Source organism: Austrofundulus limnaeus, unplaced genomic scaffold (assembly GCF_001266775.1).
Source record: "Austrofundulus limnaeus strain Quisiro unplaced genomic scaffold, Austrofundulus_limnaeus-1.0 Scaffold289, whole genome shotgun sequence".
NCBI lineage: Eukaryota > Metazoa > Chordata > Actinopteri > Cyprinodontiformes > Rivulidae > Austrofundulus > Austrofundulus limnaeus.
In genome coordinates, this window is record NW_013952691.1 from 477,813 (window position 1) to 491,216 (window position 13,404).

The 13,404-nt window shown below is 42.3% G+C and overlaps 1 protein-coding gene across 3 annotated transcripts in view; it reads left to right on the plus strand.

Annotated features, from left to right (window-relative positions):
- The first annotated feature begins 4,756 nt into the window (after positions 1–4,756).
- The window catches only part of LOC106526704 (leucine-rich repeat transmembrane neuronal protein 4), an 88,337-nt gene continuing 79,689 nt past the window's right edge, over positions 4,757–13,404 (plus strand). Inside the window, exons 1-3 of one of the 3 annotated variants that reach the window (XM_014021376.1) lie at positions 4,757–5,581; positions 5,912–7,452; positions 7,572–7,580. In XM_014021376.1, coding sequence (XP_013876830.1) covers positions 5,551–5,581; positions 5,912–7,452; positions 7,572–7,580 — 1,581 coding nt within the window. In that variant the 5' untranslated portion in view covers positions 4,757–5,550. Of the gene's footprint in view, positions 5,582–5,911; positions 7,502–7,571; positions 7,581–13,404 lie in introns of all 3 variants that reach the window. The other 2 variants (XM_014021377.1, XM_014021378.1) reach the window with 2 other exon arrangements.

Below are 13,404 nucleotides of genomic sequence, written 5' to 3' on the forward strand. Positions count from 1 at the left end.
AACACTAGGTCTGGCAGGGACAGCAGCAGACGATGAGCCACAGGAGGAGGCAGGAGCAGACGATGAGCCACAGGAGGAGGCAGGAGCAGACGATGAGCCACAGGAGGAGGCAGGAGCAGACGATGAGCCACAGGAGGAGGCAGGAGCAGACGAGGAGCCACGCGAGGAGGTGGGAGCAGACGAGGAGCCAAGGGAGGAGGCGGGAGCAGACGAGGAGCCAAGGGAAGAGGCGGGAGCAGATGAGGAGCCAAGGGAGGAGGCGGGAGCAGACGAGGAGCCACAGGAGGAGACGGGAGTAGACAAGGAGCCAAGGGAGGAGGCAGGAGCAGATGAGGAGCCAAGGGAGGTGGCGGGAGCAGACGAGGAGCCACAGGAGGAGGCAGGAGCAGACGAGGAGCCACGGGAGGAGGCGGGAGCAGATGAGGAGGCGGGAGCATACGAATAGCCGGCGGAGGTTGATGGAGCCAGAGTGTCCACGATGGCGAATACAGATGACAGAGGCGAAGGGYGACAACCCAGGCGATGTGGAGGCAATGGCAACTGACCCACGAACCTCAAGGACCACCAACTCGGGGCCTGCCAACCCAGGAGACACCGGGACCACCAACTCAGGAGACACCGGGACCGCCAACTCAGGAGACACTGGGACCACTGACTGTGGAACCACCGAGACCACAGACTGTGGAACTGGGACCAAGACCACCAACTCAGGATCAGAGACTGGAACCACCAACTCAGTAAACATGGGAACAGACTCAGGTGGTTCAGCAGATCCGGTACACTGAGGTGACTCAGTTGTAAAAACAGCCGGTTTGGGCATAGGAACCCAAGAAAAAAAACGGGTGGGAGGAGGGTGGGCAACAGAATGAGCAGGAACCGCTGCTCTCGAAGGGGAAGTCCTCGAGAGAAGGCCAGACGGCTTAACCAGCTTACTTTGTTCTTGCTGCAGCTTCTCCAAAAATTCCAGGTCATTAAAACCTAAAAAATTCTTGCCTGCAGGCTGGGYACTTGGTCAATTCATTCTGACAGGTGTCGGCAGGGAAAAACYCAGAGCCCAGGCAAAAATCCAAAAGATAACCAAAAGCTTTATYAARCAAACAAAAAAGCTGGCAAGGCAGCTCAAAAACTTCTCAGGAGAACACGAAGGCARCAGGTGGTCACCACACAGGCTGAGGAGAAGCAACACAATGAACCGACAAAACACTGATGACAAGACTCAGAATATAAAAAATGGAAAAATAAATATATCCAATAGAATTTAAAAATTCAAAGCAAAATATGCATGATAGTAGCAGAAAGTCATACCGAACATTAATCTGAGTGCTAATACAGATCTTATACAGTCACAGGAGATGAAGCCCCATTTCTATGGACGTGCATCATAAGGTTTGACCAACATGGCTACAACTCCATCCTTTTCCACCATGAGATACGTTTTGTGGCATGTTGGTTAATATTGTGTACATGCACTGTGGGGTGCATTCTTTGCAGGATAAAACGCCAGATGTTTTAAGATTTGCCCTGTGAGAAATATTCACCTGCTGTGGAGACATTCTGTATGTTCTGAAGCTAATTAAAGCTAACCGTTTGAAACCAAAGTTCAGCATGAATGAAAATTACATTGACCCTGCTTCACATTTGTTTTTGCACTGTTTTGATTTATTTTTCTTTTGCACTTCATTCATTTCTGAACAGTTTCTGTGGGATTCATTAGGCTTCAGAAAGCAGGTCCCTCCCTTGCTGTATTATTCAAGGCTCAGTCAGTCACAGACAGTCATTAAAGTTTCATAGGAAGCAATTTAGTGGCTGAGCTATTTGCAAAGTGAGGTGAGTGCATCTGGTGGCACTACACCTTTGTGTTTTATGGCATGTGTTTCTGAAGCCATTCTGGGCTCTTCTGGGGTTAAATTGTTCTGGATGACAYGACAAGCGACGAGTCACCGGGTCGCAACATCTGGGACACAAGCACCTGTTTTACAAGCAGGAACAGTTCAGTTTTATTTAAGAAAAAAATACCAGTCAAGTTGGATCAGTTAAATAATAATTAAAATATAAAAAACAGCCCCCGCCCCTCTGCAAATGTAAAAAATTAACTATMAATTTGCAAAACACAGATATTGATTTATGCTTTTCTGCAATTTTTTGGGCATGCCTGATAAGCAGGAAATGCTAGATGAAATGTGAAAAATGGGTCAYGCTACATTTGTTCAGCATCATAAATAGAAATTGATGCACACGCCGGAGGGAATTCAGAAAAACTTATCATGAAATGGGATTTCAGCACAGTGAATTGCTCTGCTTCATGAGTTTCTGCGCATCCAGAGATGAACATTCTTACCCCTATCAGAATATATTTATTGTTTTGTTTACTAAGGGAAATTGACCAGTTAGAGCTATGGTCTCACAGAGAGAAGCTTGCAGGATCACCTGGGGCCATTCTGGGTGAAGTTTGCATGTTCTTCACGTGCACACATGGGTTTTCTACTGATCAAAAACATGCATGCTAGGTTAATTGGTAACTCTAAATTGTATGACCCTATGTGTCTCTGTCATGGACTGATGTCCTGTCCAGTGTGCCCCCCTCCTCTCCTGAAGCTGGGGGTGGCGGGGTGTGAGCGCAGTGTTTGTATTTAAAGAGGCAGCCTTAAAACAAATTAATCTGAGACATATCTCAGAAAAGGGGTGAAAGAGGGTCTTGTGGGTTTACGATATGGAAAATTTCAGACCAAAACTTTCCAGTTCTACTATATACAGACCCCAACTGAATGATTTAAATGTGAGGAAGGATTTAAAAGCATCATGTATGTTTGTTGTAGATGTAATTACAATAATTRCTTCCTAAAACTTTCATTAAAATGTATTTATTGGCTCACATTTTGCTAACAAACGTGCAGTGTTGACTCCARTAGTAAATGTCAAAGTTTAAAAAAAGACATTGTGTGAGCAGTTAGCGCTTTGAATGTCTACTGAGGTTGACTTTCAGCAGGATGTTTATAAAAACTTTCTGAGGTTCATTGAAATTGTGCCAACATTTCTATAAAATTAACCACAGATAACTGTGTTCAACACGTGTATGTGTGATTGGAAATTGTTTCATTGAGAAATAATCATCTTTTATGTATTTGTTTGTTTCTTTCACACCACATTGTTTCACACTTCAGCGCGACAAAACATCCATGACTAAACGTTTGCAGGCGCCATCAGACCGTTAGAGTGTGAGGCACACTGAAGGATGTTACACCCAGAGCTCTGCTGATGCTCTCAGTCACCTTGGTGTGTGTGTGCGTGTGTGTGTGAGTTTGTTAATGAGAGTAACAGAGTGACAGAGACGTGTGTGTGTGTGTGTGTGTGTGTGTGGATTCCTGCCCTGCCCTTCAACTCCAGTTAGCTGATTGATCTAACAATAGAAATCAAATCAGTGATTGCAGCTGAAGCAGTGAAAGCTCTTGTTTTGGTCTCGTTTCCAGTGATGTCTTTGTCACAAACTGTTTATGATTGGAGCTAAAATGTTCATTAATGTCCATTAATGGTAATTACTGCTGCTCATTAGGTGCAGGGGCAAACAGTTCCATTAGAAATTATGACTTTGACCCTGTCTAAGAGCCCCATTATGAAGCTTTTGTTAATGCATGTTACATTTCAGGGACAACAAGCCTGGTCAGTAATCTGTGTGACATGCTGAGACACTTCACAGACATATTCTGACTAAAGCTGAAACAAAATGATCACAGCAAAAGGAAAGATTGTATTAAAAATATGTTGACTTTCATTAATCTGTGTTAGAACCCAGCGTGAAATTCATATTGCCCTTGATGCAAGTTTTACTGTAAGATATTTAGAGTTGTTTGTAGCTGCTAGAAATATTTTGCTAAAAAACAGACAGTGTTAACTCCACCTGTTAATGCCAAGATTTTGAACAAAGATCTTTGTGTGATCAGTTTTCTCTCAAATTATTATATCTGAGATGAGTTCACTTGTTCCAGTTCATATTGAAAAAGAAATTTAAACCGTTAAAATGACTYATACAGTTGGTGTTTTAAACCTGAACATTTCACAGTGCATGTGCAAGAAAACCTTATTATTAATTATTTTATTTATTTTTATTTATTTATTTGGTGGGTTTACTGGAAAATTGGTGGTATTTTGTTGTAAAACTATACAGTAAAGGAGAACAGATTGTGTAATCAAGGTACATTACCACAAATTAATTAAAAAAACTGTAACTTTCAATCTTTAGATACATTTTGCCACAATGTTTTGCATCTACAAGACACTGTAGAGCAGCGGCTTTCAATTTTTTTAGCTTCTGGCAACAACATTTGCAGAAACTTGATATGATTATTCTGTGTATGCAAACTTTGCTAACAATATAAACAAACATTTTCATTCATTAATTTATGATTATTTTGCAATAATTATAGTGAAATTAGTTTGTATTTATAAACTGATGTCTGAAAATCATCTGGGTACCCTCACTTGATGTTTCATGACCCACTGAGGGGTCCCGACTCCAACTTTGGGAAACTCTAGGCCTATCTTCACTGAGGTAATAGGCTGTATTTAGGATTTRCAGCAAGAAATAAACTCAGTTCAGTTTATTTTAATAAATTGTGTGTCAAGAATTCCTGTAGTAAACCTTGAACTTTAATTACAATATTTAAAAGAAACAATTAACAAAATGCATAAATAAATAAACTCAAAGTTGCATTATATTAAATCTCTTTATTATTAATCAAAACAGCATAAAATAAATATTTTTTTTGTTTTTGTTTTTCTTGATCACTTGAACTGTGAAGTTGAATGTATTTCAGTTTAGAATAAATCCCTGCTCTGAGCTGCATGTGGGGCTCCTGGCTGTTCTTTGCGCTGGCACTGAAGCTTCTCCACGCAGAGCAAGTGTTCCCAGAACAGAGGACGGGTGTTGTGTGTGTGGGCTGAGGAGAGTCACTCAGTGACCAGGAGAGGGCATCTCGTGTCCTGAAACGGATCCGCAGCCAGCTCTCCTCCACCAGCATCATCCCTGTTGCTGTAGGACTGATTTATTCTGGGTGTCACGGCCGACGCGTCTCCTCCACAGCCGCCCGCAGCTTCTCCTCTCCCCGCCTGAGGCAGGACGCGGGAACTTGGACCGCAGTTTYCCCCCAACCCCACTTCCTTCAGCTCTGCTCGGTGTCTTTAGACGACTTGGTGGGKAATCAACAATTGGCGGCTCGGTGCTCGTGATGCCTTTTTCTTCTTTTTAATCCTCCCCCCATGAAAAGCTGAGGGGTGTCATCACCAGCTTGAGTGCGTCCCTCCTGTGTAAGGTTGCAGTCAGAATTATGCACCAAGCTGATGTCGCGCGCTAGAAGCTGCAAACTCCAGACAGAAGCTCTCTGACGCACACCTTGTGGAGCTCCTGTCCGACAGGTGTGCGGCTGTGACCGCGCGGCGCGAAGAGCGCGGGGTGGGGTGGAGCGGGGACACGCGTCCTGGATAGATGCGCAACTGTAGAGCAAAACGCTCAGTGCGTCTTCTGAACATGTGGAGTAAAAAACGAGATCCGTGAGGATGAGGAGAAGCAGACACCGCGCAAGTATGGGTATGTTCACTGCTCCTTTATTTGTCCAACGTTTAATTAAAGCTGATGTTCCTGCAGGGATCTCAGTACTTCCTGCTGTTTCTGAATGATCACAGCAGGCTGGTGGATCTGAAGGTTTTTCTTTCAACAACTAGTTGACAGATCATACCTGATGCATCACGGATCAGGTGACACAGGTTGAAAAGAAGAGCTTAGGATAAATAAATTAATTAAAAAATCTACATCCTCTCTGCCTTAGAGTCTGATTCTTGGCTTTTAAATTCAGTATAATTCCATCATGCATTTGACACATTTACATGTTTTCTATCACTTTTTTTGTGTTTTCTCCAGGACCTTCTGTGCTTTTCAGATGGCTTGTGTTCACAGTGGTGGTGCCTGCCTGGCTGCTCGCCGCTCCAAGTGGCATCCGGGAGCGCCGCTGCCCCCAGAGCTGCAGATGTGATGGGAAAATAATATACTGTGAATCCAACGCCTTCCGTGATGTGCCAAACAACGTGTCTGTGAGCGCCCAGGGCCTGTCGCTTCGCTACAACAGCCTGGTAAGCCTCAGAGCTCGTCAGTTTGCGGGCATGAGCCAACTGGTTTGGCTTTACCTCGACCACAATTACATCAACGCCGTGGACGGTCAGGCCTTCCATGGGATACGCAGACTCAAAGAACTGATTCTCAGCTCCAATAGAATGACACAGCTTAAAAACAACACATTCCACGATGTCCCGAATTTACGTAATCTCGACATGTCCTACAACAAACTGCAAGTTCTCCTGCCAAATCAGTTCATTGGGCTACGGAAGCTGTCCAGTTTACACTTGAGGTCAAACTCCCTCAAAACAATCCCCATGCGAGTTTTTCTTGACTGTCGCAACCTGGAGTTTCTTGACATTGGCTACAACAGGCTGAGGAGCCTAACACGTAATGCCTTCGCAGGACTCCTGAAGCTCATTGAGCTTCACTTGGAGCACAATCAGTTTTCAAAGATAAACTTTGCTCATTTTCCTCGCCTGACTAACCTGAGGGCGCTCTACCTGCAGTGGAACCGGATCAAACTGCTGACCCAGGGCCTGCCGTGGATGTGGACTTCRTTGCAAAAGTTGGACCTCTCAGGAAATGAGCTGGAGGTACTGGACCCGAGCACATTTCAGTGCCTGCCTAATCTCCAGACTCTGAACCTGGACTCCAACAAACTAAGCAACGTCTCTCAGCAGACAGCGGAGATGTGGATCTCTCTCACCACCATCAGTCTGGCTGGTAATTTGTGGCACTGTAACCCCAACATATGTCCACTGGCGTCCTGGCTCAAAGCCTTCAAGGGTAACAAGGAGACTACTATGATCTGTGCAAGTCCCAAGGAGGCACAGGGAGAGAAAGTGACAGATGTGGTGGACACTTATAACATCTGTACAGCAACTCCGACCCCTATCCCCTCAACAACACTGCCGCTCACATCTGTGTTTCAGCCTGAACTGCTGCCTCTCCCCACAGAGGCTGCGGTGGACATCAAGCTGACCTGGAACAGGACGGCCTCTCCGACTCCTTCCGAGGCCTCCCCCACCGTACCTGTTCCAGACACCGAGTATGTGTCCTTCCACAAGATCATAGCTGGAAGCGTGGCCCTCTTCTTATCCGTGGCTATAATTCTTCTGGTTATTTATGTYTCGTGGAAGCACTATCCCAGCAGTCTCAAACAGCTTCAGCAGCGCTCGGCGGTCAAAAAGCGCCAGAAAAAGACTAGGGAGACTGAGCGCTCGTTTAATTCACCACTGCAAGAGTATTATGTGGACTACAAGCCTTCACACTCAGAGACTATGGATATGCTGATTAATGGGACAGGACCTTACACATACACCATCTCAGGCTCCAGGGAATGTGAGGTATGACCGTTGCCCTCCAAAAATCCATTTCCACTGCGAGGCGTGCGAGGTAAATTTTCTAACACTCTGTGGGGAAAAATAACCTGTTTTTCCTTCGTTCTTGTCTGCTTTGGGATAAGGAAGCAAAGGTCAGTGCATGGTGACTTGTTTTGCAATATGCTGGGTATTTCAGTTCCATACGAGCAGCCAGCTGTTGCTCGGCATCATGTAATGCTATTGGTAAAATATGATTCCCATTAGCTGAAACTGTTGTGTCAGCTCCACTTTTTTAGGGGGGAAATTGCACACAGTGCGACGCATTATACGCAGAGCAGGTTCATTTTTTCATCACTTACATGAAAGGGTCCCTTGATTAATCTGTGTGTTATCAGCAAGCCTGTTGTTTATTCATAAACACCTTGCTWTGCTGGACTGAATGAAAGCTGAGAGTTAGATCAAGTCACTGTGCAGGTGGTCCTCTCCTATCCCGTGTGTTTGCTGCAACAACCCCAGTAACAAACGCACAATTTATGTGAGTCCTGATATTTGTTTTTGTCTTGTATAAATTATGTAAATCTTTACTATTCTACCTACTGATGATCATATTACCCGTTTTATTTCTCTGCTTCTAGCAACTGTGTACTTAGCATTTTTCTCATTGGTTTAATTTGCAGAGTTCAAACAGTCTTCACAAGCTGCAGAACACCACGAAGGCCTCTAGCCAAATAGAAGATAAATTATGTATCTGGGCTCAGTTTTTGTCGGGTGCACCGTGGCAGTGAAACAAATTGAAGGAACTGTTCAGACACGGAAGTGAAACTTTTGTCTTGTAAAGTTGAAATTCTCATTCCAGAGCTGGATTTAAGGCAGAAAGCCCTGAAACAGCCTAATGAATTTGCTCATGCTTAATTAAGCACTTTTTTCCCTCTGTGTACYCCCCAAATGCTACGCATCTGTCTCCTGTTTTTGTCATTTAGCTCTATGGTTAAGTGTGATTAACAGGACATGTTGTGCTGGGAAAGATGAAATGCCATTGGACTCTTTTGTATTACTAACCAGACATGCTGAGGAGTACAGGGGACATCTTTCTTTCCCATTGTATCTGTCAGTGCAGCTCAGAGTCGAACTTTTATCTCTCGCTGCCACACAGCTCATTTCCCATATTCTACACTGAGACTATRAATCATTTTAGAAAACGATTTAAGTCAGAGGGTTGTACCGTAGGACCTCTATGGTTCTTATTGTGTCCTTTACTAAAGTCACTGGAGAGGCTAGCACAAATGTGTTTGATTGGTTTCAGGAATGTCAAATACTGAGGTACACAGGCAGCTGAAGCAGTTCTTTTGTCAGGTTATCTGTGCCAGAGCATTTCTCAAGCTTGAGGTGAGAAGCTCGATCTAGGAGCTTTCATGAGAGACTGTGGCGTGGGAGCATTAAATGGCAGACCTAATGGGGCTTCTGCTAGCTAGAATAACTAATAGCCCATCAGAGATAAGGAGCTGAGTTGTCCCTCAGCTTTGTTATTCCGTGCCCTCTGCAGCTCAAGGGGGAAGCTTGTGTTGGTAAAAAACGAACGGGGAATTCTGTTTCTCTGCATCTGCGCTGCCTTTCCTGCTGATCATGACGTGTCAAAGTAAAAACAGATMATTTTTCGGACTGCCATGAGGTTATAGTGCATGTTTAATTTATTCTGGGCTATTTAAATAGATGATTAATTATTGGATCAGATCTAAATTTGTGGTAAAATGTCCTGAAAGTTGCTGCATAACACTCAATACGATCATAAACTGATTAACTTTACAGTTTACAAAAAATAAATAAATAATAAATAACCCCAACATTTTATTTCTGTAACAGAGTAGAGTGAATGCACTATAGATGCAGTACCTATGCAGGCATGCTGAACCTACTGAAACACCTGCCAAACATTACCTTTTCTTTCCTGCAGCGCAGCTTTTTCACTCCCAGTGACTGGCAAACAGTGCAGAATGGTGAAAAAGATGAWAGTTGGGGGAATGATTTATTCAAAACAGTGGTTTCAGGGCTAAAACCCACACTCCGAGACATTTAGCAAATGCTGGAATCCAGTGCGCTTCCTGCATATATTTTTTTAGTTTCCCAGATAGCAAGCACTTAAGCTATTAGCTGCAGTTTCAATTAGGAGAAAGAGCTTTGTAATTGAAGCCCGTTATCTTGTGCACATGCCCAGACCAACAGACGTGGAGTTAATTTGTTTCTATAGATTTCCTGCAGCACAGCTCAGCAGGTTGGTCTCAACGCTGGAAACTGAGCTCGCAGGGTGAGAGGTTTGGTGAACATTTTGAACTGTGGTTCTTCGCGGTCTTCCTGTAAGCCCATTATTTGAAAGAAAAAAACGAACCTCCCTATTGTGTTCTATTCACTTCTGTGCTCACAGAGCAACACGGGTGGTTTCTGTCCACCCACAAACGATTCCCTGCATAGTTAGCTCAGAAAATATTATGTTGAAAATCCCTCCATCGCCACCAAAGGCAATCGTTTGCACTTGGGGAGAATGTGCAAGCATTAATAAGGTGAACAGTTCCTGCTCACAGATAATTAAAGTGGCTGTGTGAAGCCAGATGACGTGAGCGTGCTACTGCTGCATACACCTAGCCAGCTCAAATGCTGCTTTGGGTAATTAGTTTTAAACGCAATAAATTTTCAAGCTGAATCCTTGTAAAATATTTGACTTTTGTGTTTTAATTTTATTTGTTTACACTGATGAGTTTCATTTTTATATTGTCTTTGCTGCAACCTTGTTTTTTTTTTTTTACCTCACCATAAAAAAACTGTCGACTTAATTGCTTTGTTTTGGACAAAATCTGTATAAAGTTCAAACAGTGGTTCAGTTATTTTGCTATGCTGGAAAAGAAAACRTGTATTATGTACAGCTGGGTGCAATCAGCAATTTAGAACCTATAATTGATCATGTAGATATTATTCTAATACAAAGGTGAGACTTTTGGACTGTGAGTCACCAGCAAACAGCTTCTCCTACCCAGTCTTCCTGTGTGTGTCATGTTGTCTAATTTGTCGAGCCTTCGGAATGGGCCACCAAGAGCTAAGGATGAAGGCAGCAGCTGTGATGAGACTAAAGTTTGATTTGGACAACCTATACTGCGAGAGCAGCTTGCTGTCAGACTGGTGGCAGAGAGGCAAGTTAAGCCTGGTTTGTGCTTTGACAACACGATGTGAGACAGCAGAACAGTGCTAACGTCATTCAAGACATCTTTTTTTTTACCGAGTGTTTATAATCGGGCTGAAGACGCGTGCGGTAAATCATCCTAACCCCTCCCTTTGCCCTCCCACAGCACTCCTGATATAGCAATAAGTCACACTCGTCTAAACATATAAAAATATACGAATATAACAGCATTAAAKATATTGTTTTTTTCACTCATTGATGATGTTGGAAGAGTGGCTCGTGTTGTTTGATGAGGAGTAGGAGAAGGAGCAGGAAATACTTTTCATTTTTTGTTAACTGTTAAGATGGTAAGAAGACACTGGTGTCAGTTTCACGTTAATCTAGCGGAAATGTTGCTAATTTGGCAACACTGTTTCTAGGAGCAGACCATTTTCAGCAAAATGATATGGAGAAGAAGCACATACTGATCCTCATAAACAAACTCCCACGAAGTTCTGAAAATCAGACAATACAACTCGCATTGGTCTGTGAGACAGAGTTCAGACTGAGGGTTATGGACAAGACGGGGGGTGTCAGATGGAAGTTACGCAATTTTTGTCATGCAAGACGTGAGATAGGAAGCATAAATCAGCCTTTACTCAGGGAACAGGACGGTGTGTCCTATAAAAGAGTGCCCCAAAGGAACAACCTGTACTTAATGTACAGCTTTCTTAGGTTGTCAAAATGTATCATTTTCCTTGTGCTCCACCTGGACCATGGCTGACCCCCAGAATCACCATATGCACATTAAACCATTCAATCAATAGCAGTGTATTATGTAGTGTAGCTTTCATTTGAACCWCTTTTGTGAAAACAATTGAACAGTAGATTTTGTTGGCTTCTTTATTGATTTGTACAGTCTGCAGAACTGAAGACACCTGTTATACTGATTTCTGGGGAATTTTTCCCACTTTTAACAGGAATCACACAACAATATTAMATGCTGACAAAGAAAGATTACCTCCTAACAGGAGGGATACAGATACACATGCACATGCTCTATAAACAAACTACATAGGCCAATTTTAATGATCCAAAAATTTGTTTAATTTGCAGGTTCTATAAAATGAGCCCCGGTAAGAAAGACGATAAAACTATTTCATTTTTGCTTGCCAGAATAACAGCTTGCACTTCATCTGTGCGTAAATGCACAGAAGGAAGGCTGCCTTCAAGAGACGAGAGCTTTGACAGGTTGCAATATTTGTTGCCAAATTAAGGGATGCACATGAGTAGATTAGCTTGTATGAAAGTGATGTGCTTTCAAGAAAAAAATAAAAATAAAAAATAAAAAACCCACCAAAAACAAATGTCACTTTAAACATATTCTATAGGACAGATTTAACTTAAAGTATGTGATGACAATACAACACAAAATTATTAAAAACATGGTATGCACACGTTTTGACGAATCAACAGCTTTCCTCTGAAAAAGCTGTAAGCTCTGCTATTAATTTTCATTTTGCTTGGTTGTCTGCTTGTTTAGTGGAATTGAAAATTACTCTAACTGCACGAATGGGCAGCAATGATCCATGGTTCCACAGAAGTAGACTACCTACCTGAGGATTTTGTGAAAAATGGGCTTTGGTCGACTCATACCCACCTGCAGCAAAATGCAGAAAGAAATAGCCTATTAAGTGAATTGGCTGTAATGGCTGTTACACAACACGGTTTACTGCCATTACATGACGTTCAGGTGGTAAATTATGGATTAAAAAAAGGACTGTTATGTATGATCAAGCAAATATACAACACCCTAAACTGGTTTAGAGTGCTTTTGTACACTGAGGATATAATTATAGATGTATGTTTTTTTTAAACGCTCAGCTTTAGGAATACGAGGATGCCCACATGAAACGAGTTACGTGAATAAGTACAAGTTTTGATMGTTTGCGACAGAAAAACACATGCTGGATCAGTGTTTTCTTAGTTTATTTTATTTTAGTTTTGTCTTTTTGTGTTTATTTATGTAGATTTCTTGTATTTTAAGTGTTATTTTTCTGGTGACCATCCCTGTTCTGGACTAMTTGTCCCTGGGATAAACAGCCAAGTAACTACGTGTGATACCTTCAGTTTTTATGAAAATGCTGAAAATGAAAATTAAATCTAAACATCTTTAGCCTCTATCTTTTTAAGAACATCCACCCTTTCTGACACTCCCACTTCAGCACATCTTCACAATTGCTTCGCTCAGTGGGGCGGGAGCTCGGCTGCAGACTGAGCTCCAGGGCGGAGCTTTGTCTAAATAGGCGGTGCTTTGTACCAACAAATGTTTCGGCAGCTCCACATGGCCACAGGAGATTCAAAGATTTCTCAAACATGCATGAATGAGTCAAAGCAACACTCTGGGTATGTTTTTGATGAGGGAATAACATTATAACATAAAGCTCAAAAAAGTCACTTTTGCATATTAGCCTCTTTTTTTATAGACAATAACGAGTGTAAAAATGAGTTGTTCTGGTGAGTTCAGCTTCAGGTTGGTTAGTTTTTCATGTTTATCTCACTATAAATAAATTATAAATTGTGTAAATACTGTAAATTGACACCATGAGTGAGACGTATTTCCTGTGTGTGGCAACATTTTCTGTGTGAAGTTGAAGTGTGGATTTGATTCTTGACTGTTAGCTACTAGCAACATTTCTACAATGCTTAAAAATTAATGAAACTGTTGTTCCACTTTTTTCATTTCATCTTGATAGCAAATAATAATAATTACTATTTTTTTAATCTTGGAGCAGAAGTGTGCCCAAATTTAAAGAAAAAAGTTAAGT